General features: G+C 38.2%; 2 protein-coding genes across 2 annotated transcripts; both read right to left on the reverse strand.

Moving 5' to 3' along the window:
- Nucleotides 1-743: 743 nt before the first annotated feature.
- On the reverse strand, nt 744-1,688 carry LOC119254570 (olfactory receptor 10A3-like). Its single transcript, XM_037521680.1, has one exon. It carries the CDS (start codon nt 1,686-1,688, stop codon nt 744-746), a length of 945 nt encoding a protein of 314 aa, XP_037377577.1.
- A 7,140-nt stretch (nt 1,689-8,828) lies between these two features.
- LOC119254572 (olfactory receptor 10A3-like) lies at nt 8,829-9,773 on the reverse strand. The gene has a single exon (XM_037521681.1). It carries the CDS (start codon nt 9,771-9,773, stop codon nt 8,829-8,831), a length of 945 nt encoding a protein of 314 aa, XP_037377578.1.
- Between the last annotated feature and the right edge of the window lie 4,699 nt (nt 9,774-14,472).

The following is a 14,472-nucleotide window of genomic DNA, read 5'->3' on the forward strand; positions in this document are numbered from 1 at the left end:
ACATGGAAAATTTTTAAATCAGAAGTCAAAAGATCTGAACTACTTAGTATGATGTGAAGAAATCATTTAGTTTCTCTGGTCTATTATTTTCCCTATGAAATAAATGTTATCAATCTCATGAGATATAGAAAAGATTGAAGAACTCAGGGGTTAGTAAACTGGCTTGAATTATTAATGAGACCATTGGCTCTGTTTCAGCATGGTGAAGAGATGACCGCATCTAACTCTGTCCAATCTGGATGATGTGACCAAATGCAGGTTACCTTGTCTTCCTCTTAAGTTTCTTCCTCGGAAAAGTTCCTTTCCCAAGGAAATCACCTTCCTGGCACCAGTAAGGCTGCCAATAACAGTTAGAGATTCTTTCTGCAATATCTAATCTATGCCTGCCAGTTATCCTGAGGAATTCATCATACAGAAATAAAATTTCAGTACATATAAACATATGGAGCTAGATAATTTATTGAAATTCAGTGATACTAGTAAGAATCCAGAAATGGTCTGGATATTCATATTAGATTAACATATAAGAAATTCTTATAAATATTACCTCAAAACATATGCATCTTTAAAAATCAAAAGACAATCGACTATCAAAGCAGAGGCATCACCAATATATGTTCAAACTTTATAACTCAACAAATAAAATGTATTCATATGAAGAAATACAAACTCTTTTCAGCATCAGTAAAAAGAAATTCAGTTCAGTCAAGCAATAACCAAATATTATGTGAATTTCAGCACAGTCAAAATGTATGTAAATCGACTCTTCTTCGTAATAATTTCATGAAAGCTCTTTTCATCTCATTGTTTCTCAAGCTATAGATCAGTGGATTCAGCAGAGGTGTGAGCAATGTGTAAGCCAATGACATCACTTTCTTGGTGTCTGGGGAGTAGCCAGATTTGGGCTGTAAATAGGTCATAATGGCCGTGCCATAGAAAAGGGTGACAGAAGTCAGATGGGAGGCACAGGTGGAAAAGGCCTTCTGCCTCCCAGTGTTAGATGGCATCTTCAGGATGGCAAAGAGAATTCGAGTGTAAGACAGGAGTATCAACAGGAAAGGAATCAAGATAATCAAAATGGTGCCAGTGAATGCATAGATTTCAAAAAAAAAGATGTCTGCACATACAAGTTCTAGTACTGGGGGAGTCTCACAGAAGAGATGATTAATTTCATTGGAGCCACAAAAGGGAAAACTAAATACCCATGTGGTCTGCACAGTAGCCACCATGATCCAAGTAGCCCATGAAAGCATTACTAATTTTCTGAAAACACTGTCATTCATAATCACTGGGTAGTTCAGAGGATGGCAGATGGCAGCGTAGCGGTCATAAGCCATTGCCCCCAGGAGAAAACATTCAGTCCCACCAAAAAAAAGAATACAGTACATCTGTACAAAGCAGCCTGCAAAAGTAATTGTAGTTCTGGCAGTGGAGAGGACCACCAGCATCTCAGGCACAATGGCTGCAGTGAAACCCACTTCCACCACAGACAAGTTCAAGAGAAACAGGTACAAGGGGACATGGAGGCTCTGCTCCATGGAGATGACAACTATAATGATGGCATTTCCCATCAGAGTCACCAGGTAAATCACCAAGAAAACCCCAAAGAGTTGCTCTTGCAGTTCAGGATAGTTAGAAAAGCCCAAGAGGATGAATTCAACCACAGAGCTCTGATTCTGCCTTTTCATTTCAACAGCTGAGTATTATTATGGACATAGTAATGAAAGTATGAAGTCACAATCCCGTATTTCAGAGTCCACCTCTTCATTCACCCCATAGTCTTGGCCGAATTGTTAAAAAGGAGCCCATCCCCACAGAAATTAACTTGGTGATTTTGGAGACTAGCCAACTAATCAGATTAATGAATCTTTCAAATAAAAATGGAGAAATAAAGAAGTCTGGCTCAGAAATCTTGTTCAAAAAGTATGAAGTAATATCAAAATTCTATTGCAACTTGTACACTATGTAATTTGAGAATTAAACTAGCCTTAAACAAATAGAAATATTTGTACTTAGGTCCCATTCATATCACATTGTTAAAGGTATCATCTATTTTTTTCAACTCGATATTAATAGCACAATAAAAGAAAGGTCAATAGGAAGCACAGACATTCAAATTGATTAAAAAATCTGATAATTAAAAGTATAACAAAGATGATATAGATGTATATATATACATTATAAATATTCATCAGCTCAAAATAACTGTACATAACCTGGCTAAGTGTGATAACACTCAGTAGAAACAAACAACAGGGGTTGTATTTTAGGTATTTCTATTTTAGGTGATCTGTAAATTTTGCAGGTTGACTTTTGGTTTGTTGAGTTTTACTCCGGCTGTATCTGGAGACTATAATGAAGTTGAAAAGAAGAGAAATACTAGCGGCCAATTCTCTAGTGTTTACTTTTATGACCATCATGATATAAGAAAACCCTTTTTTTAGTCATTGTAAACTTGCATTTTAAAATTCCCCTACTCTCTTTGTCTCTATTATCTTGCCCCCATTAAATTTCTTACCAGTTTTCACTTAATCATTAATTATTCAACAAATACCTCTGCAGCTCCTAGCATATTTTAGACTCTTAAGATCAGACATACCTTTGATACCACAGCTCAACAGACAGTTGACAACACTACTTAAAAGGAAATAGGATCTCACTCTTAAATGCAGTCTTTCTAACTCCCAGCTCTTATACGTGGCTCTCTTTTTTCATTGTCTCTTACTTAAATTTTATTTAGATGTGCAAAATCTAACTTCTTCACTATAATATACACTCAGCACAGCAAAGATTTTCTTTTGTTCTTTGCTATATTTACAATGTGGTAACAGTTAACAAATGCTAAACCATTATTTCCAGAATAAATGAGGGGGGAAAATAGGAAAATGCAGACTATGTAGGATAGCGTATCTAAATAAAAAGAAAAAGCAACAATGTTGAAAAGCAAGTGTAATAACAAGCGCTTTAGAAATTTCAATGAGAGAAAGACTGGTGCTGAGTGGGGAAGAAGACTAAAACCAGTCACTAAAAGCTCTGGGTAGAAGGGGCATTCAAAATAAAGAAAGATGATCACTGACTTGCTCAAGTAAAAAGCATTTAAAGGGCCTCCCTAGCGGTGCTAGGGGTTAAGACGCAACCTATGAAGCTATTCGCAGCCACTGCAGCACGAGTTGCAGCACAAGTTTGATCCCTGGCCAGGGAGCTACACACATGGCGCAGCAGACCTCTCCTGACTTACCCGCTGCTCCCCTCAGCAGTGTACTTCAGTCAGTCTGCCTGTTCTGTTCCCCACTCTGTCTCTGGTGAATCTTCTCACCCCCACATCTCTGGCCTGTACCCTAGTTCTGGTATACATAAATAAATAAATCTTTTTTTAAAAAAAAGCATTTAAGGACAGCTTAGCATTAGAATGCATACATACTGGTCATTGTGTGATGTTGTCAGAACCAGTGGAAGTTAACTGTGAGTTTGGGAAACCAGGAAGCAGACTGGTCAAACCGAAGACACAACGTTGTCAAGTGCAAGTCACTGGAATATTAGTAGACAGTAGACATCAAGTTGACTTGTTTCTGAGCATCACCACAGTCATTTCTATAATCAAATGTGTGTATTAGCCTTAAAAATTATTTTGTTGTCAAAATCTCCTAAATTAATACATATGCTTTAGAAATTTAAGTATTTAAACTCATTTCTAACAGACATAAAAAAATGTGTATTCAGATACAAATATTAAAAGTGGATATGTTTTCAAGGTAGAATATGTAGAGACTCATTTAAACAAAAACAAAACCTTTGACTAAATTAAAGCAGGTTAAAGTAACAGAACTTTTGTGCCCAAATACACGAGTGGATGAGGAAGATAGATAGATAGATGATAGATAGATAGATAGATAGATAGATAGATAGATAGATAGATAGATAGATGATAGATAGATAGATGATAGATAGATAGATAGATAGATAGATAGATAGATAGATAGATAGATAGATAGGATAGATACACACAAAAAGGAATGCTACTTAACTATCAAAAAAGATAAACTCTTGCTATTTGCATCAACATGAATGGAGCTGGAGGGGATTATGCTAAGCAAAATAAGTCAGAAGGAGAAAGACTAGATGATGTCACTTATATGCGGAACAAAGAGAAACCCCCCAAAAATCAGATAAAGCCAAACTAAGAACTAACCATAGAAAGCTGACTACAGAACAGAAGCTACCAGAAGGGTTTGGGGGAGAAAGCGTGAGAGTAAGATGGGGAGGGAGCATAGTAGACAGTGGTGGAGGACTATGGTGTCTTGCCAGTGGGTACAGTGTGGTAATGACACCTGAGTGGGGAGAGCCTATACTTCTAATACACAGACAATTATATAAACCAATGTTACCTCAGTTTAAAGAAAAAGGGGGAGGGAGAGGAGACTGACACACACTAAGGATTGAATGTTAGTTGCCGTTGTAATCACATGCAAAACAGGTTTTGTCATGGAAAAAGCAGCTGACATACATGATCCACATTTTCTCTATAACAAATTGTCTTAAAGGACTCACTGGCAGAAAATATTTGGGAAGGCCTCTCCATTAAAGGATTGCAGTCCCCCGTTGAAAAATTTAGTAATTGGACTATTCACCAAGTTCCCTTCTATTTGCAAACTTAAGATTCAACAATAAGTGTATTAAAGCACTTATACCACTAATGTTGCCTGAAACTTTTTCTGAGAAGAGAAAAAGAAACTGACCAGCATCAAAACCAAGTGACTCAAGTGTTTCAGTTGCATCTGATGATTCCTGAGGACAGAATTATCACTTGAACAACCTCTCCCCTTATCAGTAAGACTAACTGTAAACAAGCCCACTGTCACACATGCAGAATTTGCACTTTCTTACCTATTGACTCTGTCTCTTTAAATATCATGCTACTATATCAGAAGTTTTACCTCTAGTCAAAAGTCAATTAAATGATTAAGTGCGATGATTCAGAACATTATATATAAACACTGACTCATGAATCATTTGCCCTGGAGCATCCATCCCTAGAGAACTTGGAGTCACTTCATAAACATTTTCCAGTATTTTTGTGGGATAACTAAAGATACTGGAACTCACCCCCTCAGGTGAGAAAGCTCAAGAGCATAAACCTGGAGCATTCTTGCTTCGTAGTCCTAAAGGGAATAAATGTTTCTTCACACAGGAGACTCAGTTTCACCATGACACCTCCCAACAGCAGGTTAAAGTAGAGATTGAGTAAATACTATGAATGGGGAAATAGAGAGCATTGGGAGGAGGGTGTGAGCAAAAGCAGATGAGGTAGAAGTTGAGGAATAATGGGATGGTGTCAGCTCATAGGAGAAATTTCCCCTACCCTTTTGGATTATTCTCAGGTTGGACAAGCAAACAAATTACACCATACAGATTAATTGGGGGGGAGGGACCAAATTTAATTGTAAATGTATTGAGAATTTATAAGACTGTAATTCTAAAGTAAATACAACAAATCACGGGTTTATATCCTGAGCTGAGGAATGGGGTTGAAATCTGTGGTCGAGAGAAAGAAAAAAGAGTGACTCCTCTTGAGAACACCTTGCCTCTAGATGTTTGCCCTGCCCTCAGATAGGTTTTTATTAAAAAAAGAAAGGTTATTTCTGGAAATAACCCTGAATCTTGGCAATCTAGGGTCATAGTAAAAGTTCTCCTGAGGTCCATAGGGCCTTTATTGACCTTAGTTCTGCAGACCAAGGTTACACTTACTGGAAAAAACCCACTCTGGACAACTTACAGAAAGCCTATCTAAACATTTTTGGGAGGTCAGTCCTACCATGGATGGAAAGCCCTACCATGGATGCTACATTTGTAGCAATGGTGGAAAATAAGTCAAGCCAAGGAGATTGGTGCTTTTTACTAGAAAGCATGCGCGTTACCCTCACCTCATCCAAAAGCCTGTCTTTTTGAATTGAAATGTAGAGCCCCTGCTATGTTTGAGGAAAAAAGTCTTGGAAATTGACTTCAAAGAGATGTTTTAAACTAAGGGTCGATAGAGTTGGACTAGCTGGCATGAATTGAGCACATCATTGAATTTCCTGATGCTAAGACATTCATTGTAGACCAACACAGTGTTACTAGTCTTGTGGAGTATATGTGAAAACCAGCAAACCTGTTTGAACAATGAGAACATGACTCAGTCCAAACAAAGCAAAGAGATGAATTAATGTGTAGGCATGTCTTTTTCTAGAACCAGATGCTGTGGCTCAGAGGGATTACCTTCACTTTTTAAGGTGTTTTCCTGGAGTAGTTCCATTCTCAAAAAGCTTACCTTTCCTGACAGCTGCCAATAACACATAGGGATTCATTCTTTTTAGTCTATGTCCATGCTAAGTAAACTGGGTGTCAGTTACCCCAAGAGAAGAGTTTTCATTCACAGAATCCAATCCATTCCTTCATGTCATCATGTGGGATGATAACCAACGTATGAGCCAGTCACATAGGAAATCAGGTTAATTTAATGCCTACTGCCGTTTGTTTCCCCTAAAATATGCTGCCCCTACTTTATGTATGTTAAATTAGCTCCATGCATATTGCATATACAATTTATATTCATAACCTGCTACAGTTTCATATGTTTTTCTAGTATTAGAGGAAATAATTGACATATGATATTGTGTTAGATTAAGTTTACAATATAATGACCAATGCATTATATAAGGCAAAGATAAGTTACATCCGTCACCTCACATATTAAAATTATTTTTCTTTTGTAGAAAACTTCTAACATTTAATCTGTTAGCACCATAAAAATATAAAATACAGTATGATTAACTCTAATTTCATGCTGTACGTTATTTCCACAGAAATCATTTCTCTCATATCTTGGAAGTGTGTACGTTTTAACCACTTTCTGCTTTCTTCCCCTTCTCCACCCTACTATCACTGGCTGTTTCTGTTAATCATGATTTGTGCTGTTACTGGACTGTTGTTTTGTTTTGTTTTTTTTTTTAATTCTACACCTAAATGAGATCTTCCAGTATTGGTCTTTATCTCACCTATATCATTAAGCATAATGTCCTCAAGGTCCATCCATGTTAATCTAATACTAGACTTGGCTTTTATTATAACTCATTAGTATTCCACTGTGTATGTGTGTACCACTATCACCTTCTTTATCCATTCATCCTTTGATGAACACACTTAAATTATTTCATGTCATGGCATATATAACTACCTCTGTCAGTGTCTCATTCCTGAAAGTGACAAGCATACACAATACTCAAAGTAGCACGAAATCAGGTGGTAACATGACTTGTAGACTGCATCTTGACCATCAGGCTAACTATGTAGACTCTCTCCTTTTTGTTAGGAGAAGGAGGGCAGAAATAATATTGCAGTGGTTTCACCCACTGGGGACAAAATTTCTTTTTGTGAAATCTGATCAGTTTTGCATTTCCACTTTTCATTTTTACCAGAGGCAATATGAAATAAAACATTGTTTTTCCCAACATTTGAATAACAATAAAAATAGTATATAACTCCTTTGTTACCACAACAGGAACATAAACTAAGGACATTAAGCATTTTGTGATATAGATTCAATAAAAGAGCCCTCTTCAACTTACTAATAAAAAGTTAAAATAGAAAATAAGGATTATGTTACAAGTGTGGCAAGATGAGAAATTATTTGGGGAAGATCACACAGCTACACTGTGACTCAGAGAACATAAACCACATATACAAATAGTTAACAACTGAGTTATAAAAATTAATAAATCATCTCTGTTTATAAACAAAATATCGGTAGGCATTTTGCACCTACAAATGGAAATATGACAAAAGTCTCTAAAAACAGAGTTCTGTAAATGCAAAATACGATTCTATCAACTGAGATGTCAGGGGAAATCTCATGTAGTTCTCTAGTAATGAGTATTGCATAAATATATGAAAAATACCAGAGAAGTATTGTTTGGAAAAATAATCTGTATGAGCCCATGAAGTGGAATCAGTTTGGTGTCCCCAAAATAACTGCCCTTTGTTTACAAATTCATGGAATAGATTTTCATTCCACAAATAAATAAATATCTATTGTTTGTCTCCTGGAGTCTACCCTGCTAGTGAATAAGAGTAGAACTTAAGGTCCTCCCTGGCGCAAGGGACGGGACACAATCTATGAAGCTATCCACAGCCTCTGAAGCACGAGTTCGATCTCCCACCAGGGAGATACCCACATGGTGCAGCAGACCTCTACTGACGCGCCACTGCTCCCCTCAGCAGTGTATTTCAGTCAATACACCTGTTCTGCTCCCCACTCTCTCTCTGCTAAATCCTCTCACCCCTCCCCCACACCACTGCCCTGTACCCCAGTTCTTGTATGCATAAATAAATAAATATTTTTAAAAATTCATCTTATTAAAAAAAAGAATAGAACTTAAGATCAGTCTGAAGAAGTTAATATGATTATGAAAAGCAATTCTGTAGGACCTAATATTTCTCATTCCATCAGTCCTACATGATGCATTCAAATATCACACAGAAATAAAACATCAGTACATATAAAAATAGGTGTTTATTAAGCTTTATCTACAATTTTTACATTCTCCAGTAATGACCAGGTAAAACACATTAGAGGAGGTAAATAAATTGTTCTATTATATTTTAAAAATATTGATTTACAATAAATTAATGAAAACAAACACTATCAAAGAGATAAATTTATAATATATTATTGAACATAGAAAAATCAAAAAATCAAATATATTCTTATCAGAAAAGGCAAATGATTGGTCATGTATTAAACTTAGCAGATTTCCATGGGTAATGTCCAAATACAGATAACTTCTCAGCTATCAGAATGTGTGTAAATTCACTCTTCTTTGCCATAATTTTATCAAAGCTCTTTTCATCTCACTGTTTCGCAAGCTGTAGATCAGTGGATTCAGCAGAGGTGTGAGTAACGTGTAAGCCAATGACATCACTTTCTTGGTGTCTGGGGAGTAGCCAGATTTGGGCTGTAAATAGGTCATACTAGCTGTGCCATAGAAAAGGGTGACAGAAGTCAGATGGGAGGCACAGGTGGAAAAGGCCTTCTGCCTCCCAGTGTTGGATGGCATCTTCAGGATGGCAAAGAGAATTCGAATGTAAGACAAGAGGATCAACAGGAAAGGGACCATAACAATCAAAATGGTGCCAATGAAAGCATAGACTTCAAAAAAAAAGGTGTTTGCACATGCAAGCTTTAGCACTGGGGGAGTCTCACAGAAGAGATGATTAATTTCATTGGGGCCACAAAAGGGAAAACTAAATACCCACGTGGTCTGCACAGTAGCCACCATGACGCCTGAGGCCCATGAGAATGTTACTAATTTCATGAAAACGTTTTTGTTCATAATCACTGAGTAGTTCAGAGGATGGCAGATGGCAGCGTATCTATCATAAGCCATTGCCCCCAGGAGAAAACATTCAGTCCCACCAAAAAGAAGAATGAAATACATTTGTGCAAAACAGCCTGCAAAAGGAACTGTGGCTCTTGCAGTGGAGAGGACCACCAGCATCTCAGGCATAATGGCAGTACTGAAACTCACCTCCACCATGGACAAGTTCAGGAGAAATAGGTACATGGGGACATAGAGGCTCTGTTCCAGGGAGATGATGACTATAATGATGGCATTTCCCACCAGAATCACCAGGTAAACAACCAGGAAAACCCTAAAGAGTTGTCCTTGCAGTTCAGGATAGTTAGAAAAGCCCAGGAGGATGAATTCAACCACAGAGCTCTGATTCAGCCTTTTCATTTCAGCAGAGATGTATTGTTTCTGTGGCCGTTGTACCTAATTAAGGAAGTCACAGTCCTATAGCTGAGGGCTTCAATCTGAAGTTCTTGACAGAAGATGCAATGAGACCACATTGTGATGGATCTTCAAGTAGGCAGTTTTGAGAATGGTCAATATGTTGGAACAGTGAATCTTTCAAATACAAACGAAAAAGTGAAGAATTCTGACTAGCACCTTCTTTTATTTTTTTAATTTCTATATGCATATATTTTACATCATAGCACCTTTTTTCAAAAGTATAAAACAATAGCAGTATTCTCTGGCAACGTTTACTGCTAGCTTGAAAATGAATTCTACTCTTACACCATTCATAGGCATTTAATTATTTAGACTCCATTCTCTATTACATTGATGTATGTATCTCTGTTGTTTCGAGTTGTATATGTACATGATTTTTCAAATGAAATGTTGTAAATAAACAGCAAAATAAATCTGGAAAAAATTATAACTAATAAATTTAAAGCAAAAATTTTGATAAACATTTGTTAAAATACCAAAGTCAAAATAGTTTTATATTTCTTTTGTTTAAAATGAAATGTAACAGAAGGACACAAAACAAATACAGAAACATTTAAAGGGGGTGTATTTTGCATGTACTTATCTCAGATCAGCATAAGTAAATAGCTTCAAGCTTATTGATGTGCTCATAGGTTCTCCAACTAATTATACTAGAATTTACCTTGATGGGAAACTTTAGAGATGAGTTTTTCCTGCCCTATCCTTGTCACCATAAAATGAATTTAGGGCTATAGAAAATATCATTTTGGTTCTTCCACTCCCTCTCTCTTTGCCTCTCCCTTTCTGAATCACATTTATTCACACCCTCGCCCCAGACTCACATTAAGAGTGCATTTAAATATTAATCACATTTAATGTTTTAATTAGTCATTCAATATATACTAATTTAGTATCTACAAAATGGGTGCCTATGTACCCTAGATGTATTAATCAAACCATAACCTCAACAAACATCCCATGACCATGACCACAATGATAAAATAATAAACATTTATCCTTACCCCAGCTCTCCCTGACTCACGTCACCCATGTTTATATTTTACCATTACAATCAGCAGCAAATTAAATAGCACATAATTATTTAGGTGCTATTTAGGTTAATTATTTATGCTAATTAACTAACTCTCCCTTCTGAATGCAGCTTCAGGGGCCAGGATATTTTTTTATGTTGACTACAGATCATAAACAGCATAATAATATTCACTGAAAACCTAGAGGAATGAATTTCAAAATTAGGAATTTAGAGTCTGAGGGAATAAAAAATCAAAACCAAGAGAAGGAACAGCACCAAAATTAATCCACGCTTTGGTAGAAGTTTGAGACCCTGAAAGCACTGGAAATAGCACTGATCTGGGGAGTTGGGTCCAGGCCTGACTCTGCCATGACCTTAATTGAGTACCTGCCTCCCCCTGGTCCCCCTGCACTCTGTTCCACTGGTTGGTGGAGCAAGAAAATAACACCAGATCCTTCAGGCTCTGGCATGTTCTTAGAAAACTGTGGGTTGCTGGGCTTGCCTTCAATGCAGATGATCGCCAGAGGAAGTAGGTGGAATAGTGGTGGGTATCACCAGGAGGTTCACATTGTGCCCAAGTCCTTTGAGACCACCAGCCCCTACACAGCTGACCTCTCCCTCCAGTTCAGCTGCTCTTCCCAAGAGCCCTCTGGGCCAAGCACTTCACTTCTCCTCCATTCCCCTCCACACTTGCCAAGCCAACTCTATGTCCCCAGTGTTCCACCTACTGTCAGGCCCATGGAGTCCATCTGGCCTCACCCAATTCAGCCCAAGTGACGCTGCCCAGCCCACTGCCTCTATTCTTGCCCTCAACCCCCCATCACTAAATGGTCTCTTAACTGACTTCCCAAGTTTTGGACCTTATTCTCCAATCTACCCTCATAGCTCTGCAAAATAGTATTACCCCCATCCGGAGCCGTCAGATTCTCCTGTATCCTTCTCAGGATGATTTTTTTAAGAAACCAGAGTGGTAACAATTGCCTTAGGGACTCAATGAGGGAAAAATAATTTCTAAATGCAGTAGAAGAGAGAAAAAAACATAACCACAGTATATCATGAGTGTAAGGGCAAGTAAGTGGAGGGGAAAGGCTAAGGAAAGATGACTTGCTCAAATCAAAGGTCTTGGGTGATGTTTAGCATGAGTGTGGAGGCCTGCTGGCCTGGGATGCTGCTTTGAACTGGAAGATTTCACTGTGGGACACAGGGAAGACAGCAAGCAGAAGGACAAGCAAACCCAAGACTTGCCATGTTTTCTCAAGCCCAGATCATTAGGACATTGGCCTAGGGCAAAAAGGTGTTTTAATTTACTTTCACAATGTGATAGGTCAAAACAAATGTCTGTATTAACTTATTCTATTTTCAATATCAAAACATCACCAGACATTAGTAATGTGAACTCTGCAGGAAAAAAAAAAAATTAAATGCCATTTCTAATGTACAAAAGTAGAAAATTACATATTAAAACCCAAAGGACTAAAGAACAAGTAAAACTTTAAAATAAGAATAGTTAGAGTATCCTGTTAAAACAGGTATATATTAGGAGGCTGTGAAAGTTATGGAATAAAATAAACAGGGAGTAACTAAGCTTTAACAGGAACTACTGCCTTCATGAAATATTCAGAAACCAACAAATGAATCTTGTTGCACCACTTTTTCCCCTAATTCTGACCTGACTGATTCACTAGCATGTCCTGATCACTCACTATGACTTTGAGCCAATCACTTCCTCCTCTAGGGTTCAACTTCCCACATGACTGGTCTTGCTTCTGACCACCTTCCACCCAGCTGCTGTCCTCCATGAGTGGATGATAGATAGCGCAGGCAAACTACTCATTGCTCCAATGTGCTCTGACTTTTCTTTGAACGTGAAAATAAGTGTAGTTGGCATTCTTACCTGAGTCCTGAGTTCTCATCCATAGTCATCTCCAACTCTCAGTGAGAACTATAAGCGGCAACCCCACCAACAGTTCAGACGCAGGCCCTTCTGTTCTTACCTACCGCCTGCCTCTGATACTCATCCTGTTTAATCAGATGTTGCATTCCATTAGTTTAAGATTCCCTCCTAAGTACAACCCATTTCAATACACTGATACTGTAGTAGTTTATGGCATTGAATGGTTTGCCCTGGGAAAAGCCTTCTCCAAAGAACTTCTCTCAATTTATACAGGCTTCCCCATATGAACAAAAAAGATCAATTTCACTGATGTGAAGCAGCACTTGAGGTTTCTGTAGGGAATAACACCTCTTCACTCAAGAGACTCAATTCCACTATGACATCTCCCATTAAGAAATGAACGATGCATGAACATTAGTAAATAAACAAACAGAACAAAAGAGGAGGGTTTGAGCAAAGACAAATAAGCTTAGAAGGAGGGACTGTTTCTGCAATGATAGGAAACATGTTAAGACATGTATATAGACTGACACTACTTTGTGGAAAGCATGGATGCCTTACCAAAGGCTTTTATGTTTTCCACCAGGAAGATGGAAACACTGAAATTTGTGGAAGAGCAAGGTGATGTCATGCAGATAATTATGTAAGTGGGGCTTTTTAACTTGAAGACAAAACATCTGGACTAGTTGTCTGATCGAGCAGTTACATTATGTCTCTGGTTCTTTTAAAATGCTGGCGACGTTATCGATCTCACAGGAATATGTAAGAGACAAGAGGCCTTAGAGTTCAGTCTGTACCGACTTGAGCTATCTATGAAGCCACTGGCCCATGCCAGCAAATGTGAGGAGAATGAATCTTCAGGTTTTGTTTCATCAAAAATTCAGATGAGATGGACTCAGCCTAGGCTCCCTTTCTCTATTTCTCCTTTCTGCTTTCCTAGAATAAGTCCCAATCTCAAGGAAATATCCCCCTCCTAGAGGCAATAAGGCAATCAACAATAGTTAGGGTCACATCCTTTCTCATCTGTGTACAGCGAGTTACCAGTCATCTAGTGGGGAAAAAAAGGTTTTAATTCACTAAAACCCCAAGGAGGACTCCCACACCATTCACTGTAGCACCGTAACATGTGAAACTATGAACCACACATGGTGACTGTGACTGGGATGGAAATGTTGCTTCATAGGCACTTTTCATGGTCTACCCCTAACTGGAGGTGGCATCATCCTAGCCATACATGCCTGGAAAGGTTTAATAAGGAAAAAATCTTAGGGGCCTCCCTGGTGGCACAGGGGTTAAGCACTGCACTATGAATCAGTCCACAGCCTCTGTAGCACAAGTTCAATCCCCAGCCAGCCAGAGGGCAACCCACATGGCGCGGCAGACTTCTCCTGACTCACCCTCTGCTCCCCTCAGCAGTGTATTTCAGTCTGTCTGCCTGTTTTGTTCCCCACTCCGTTTCTGGTGAATCCTCTCACCCCCTGCACCTCTGGCCTGTACCCCAGTTCTTGTATGCATAAATAAATCTTAAACAAAAATCTTAGAGAAATCAAGGCATTGTTGGCAGAACACTCAAATACCTCTGTACACATGGAAAAGCATGTTTCTATTTTTTGTATTTTTATTGTAATTTGGGGTTTACATTTTTCTCCTCCATATGAATAAATGTTTTCCACCCTTCACCAAACCACCCAGGTCAATAGTCATCTACTTCCTTCTTCCCATCCTTTCTTCCCTCT

Source organism: Talpa occidentalis, unplaced genomic scaffold (assembly GCF_014898055.3).
Source record: "Talpa occidentalis isolate TD23 unplaced genomic scaffold, MPIMG_talOcc4v2.1 talOcc4.3, whole genome shotgun sequence".
In the NCBI taxonomy this organism is placed as follows: Eukaryota; Metazoa; Chordata; class Mammalia; order Eulipotyphla; family Talpidae; genus Talpa; species Talpa occidentalis.

Coding starts and splice junctions, on each gene's coding strand:
- LOC119254570 (XM_037521680.1), bottom strand. CDS start 1,688: ATGAAAAGGCAGAATCAGAGCTCTGTGGTTGAATTCATCCTCTTGGGC.
- LOC119254572 (XM_037521681.1), bottom strand. CDS start 9,773: ATGAAAAGGCTGAATCAGAGCTCTGTGGTTGAATTCATCCTCCTGGGC.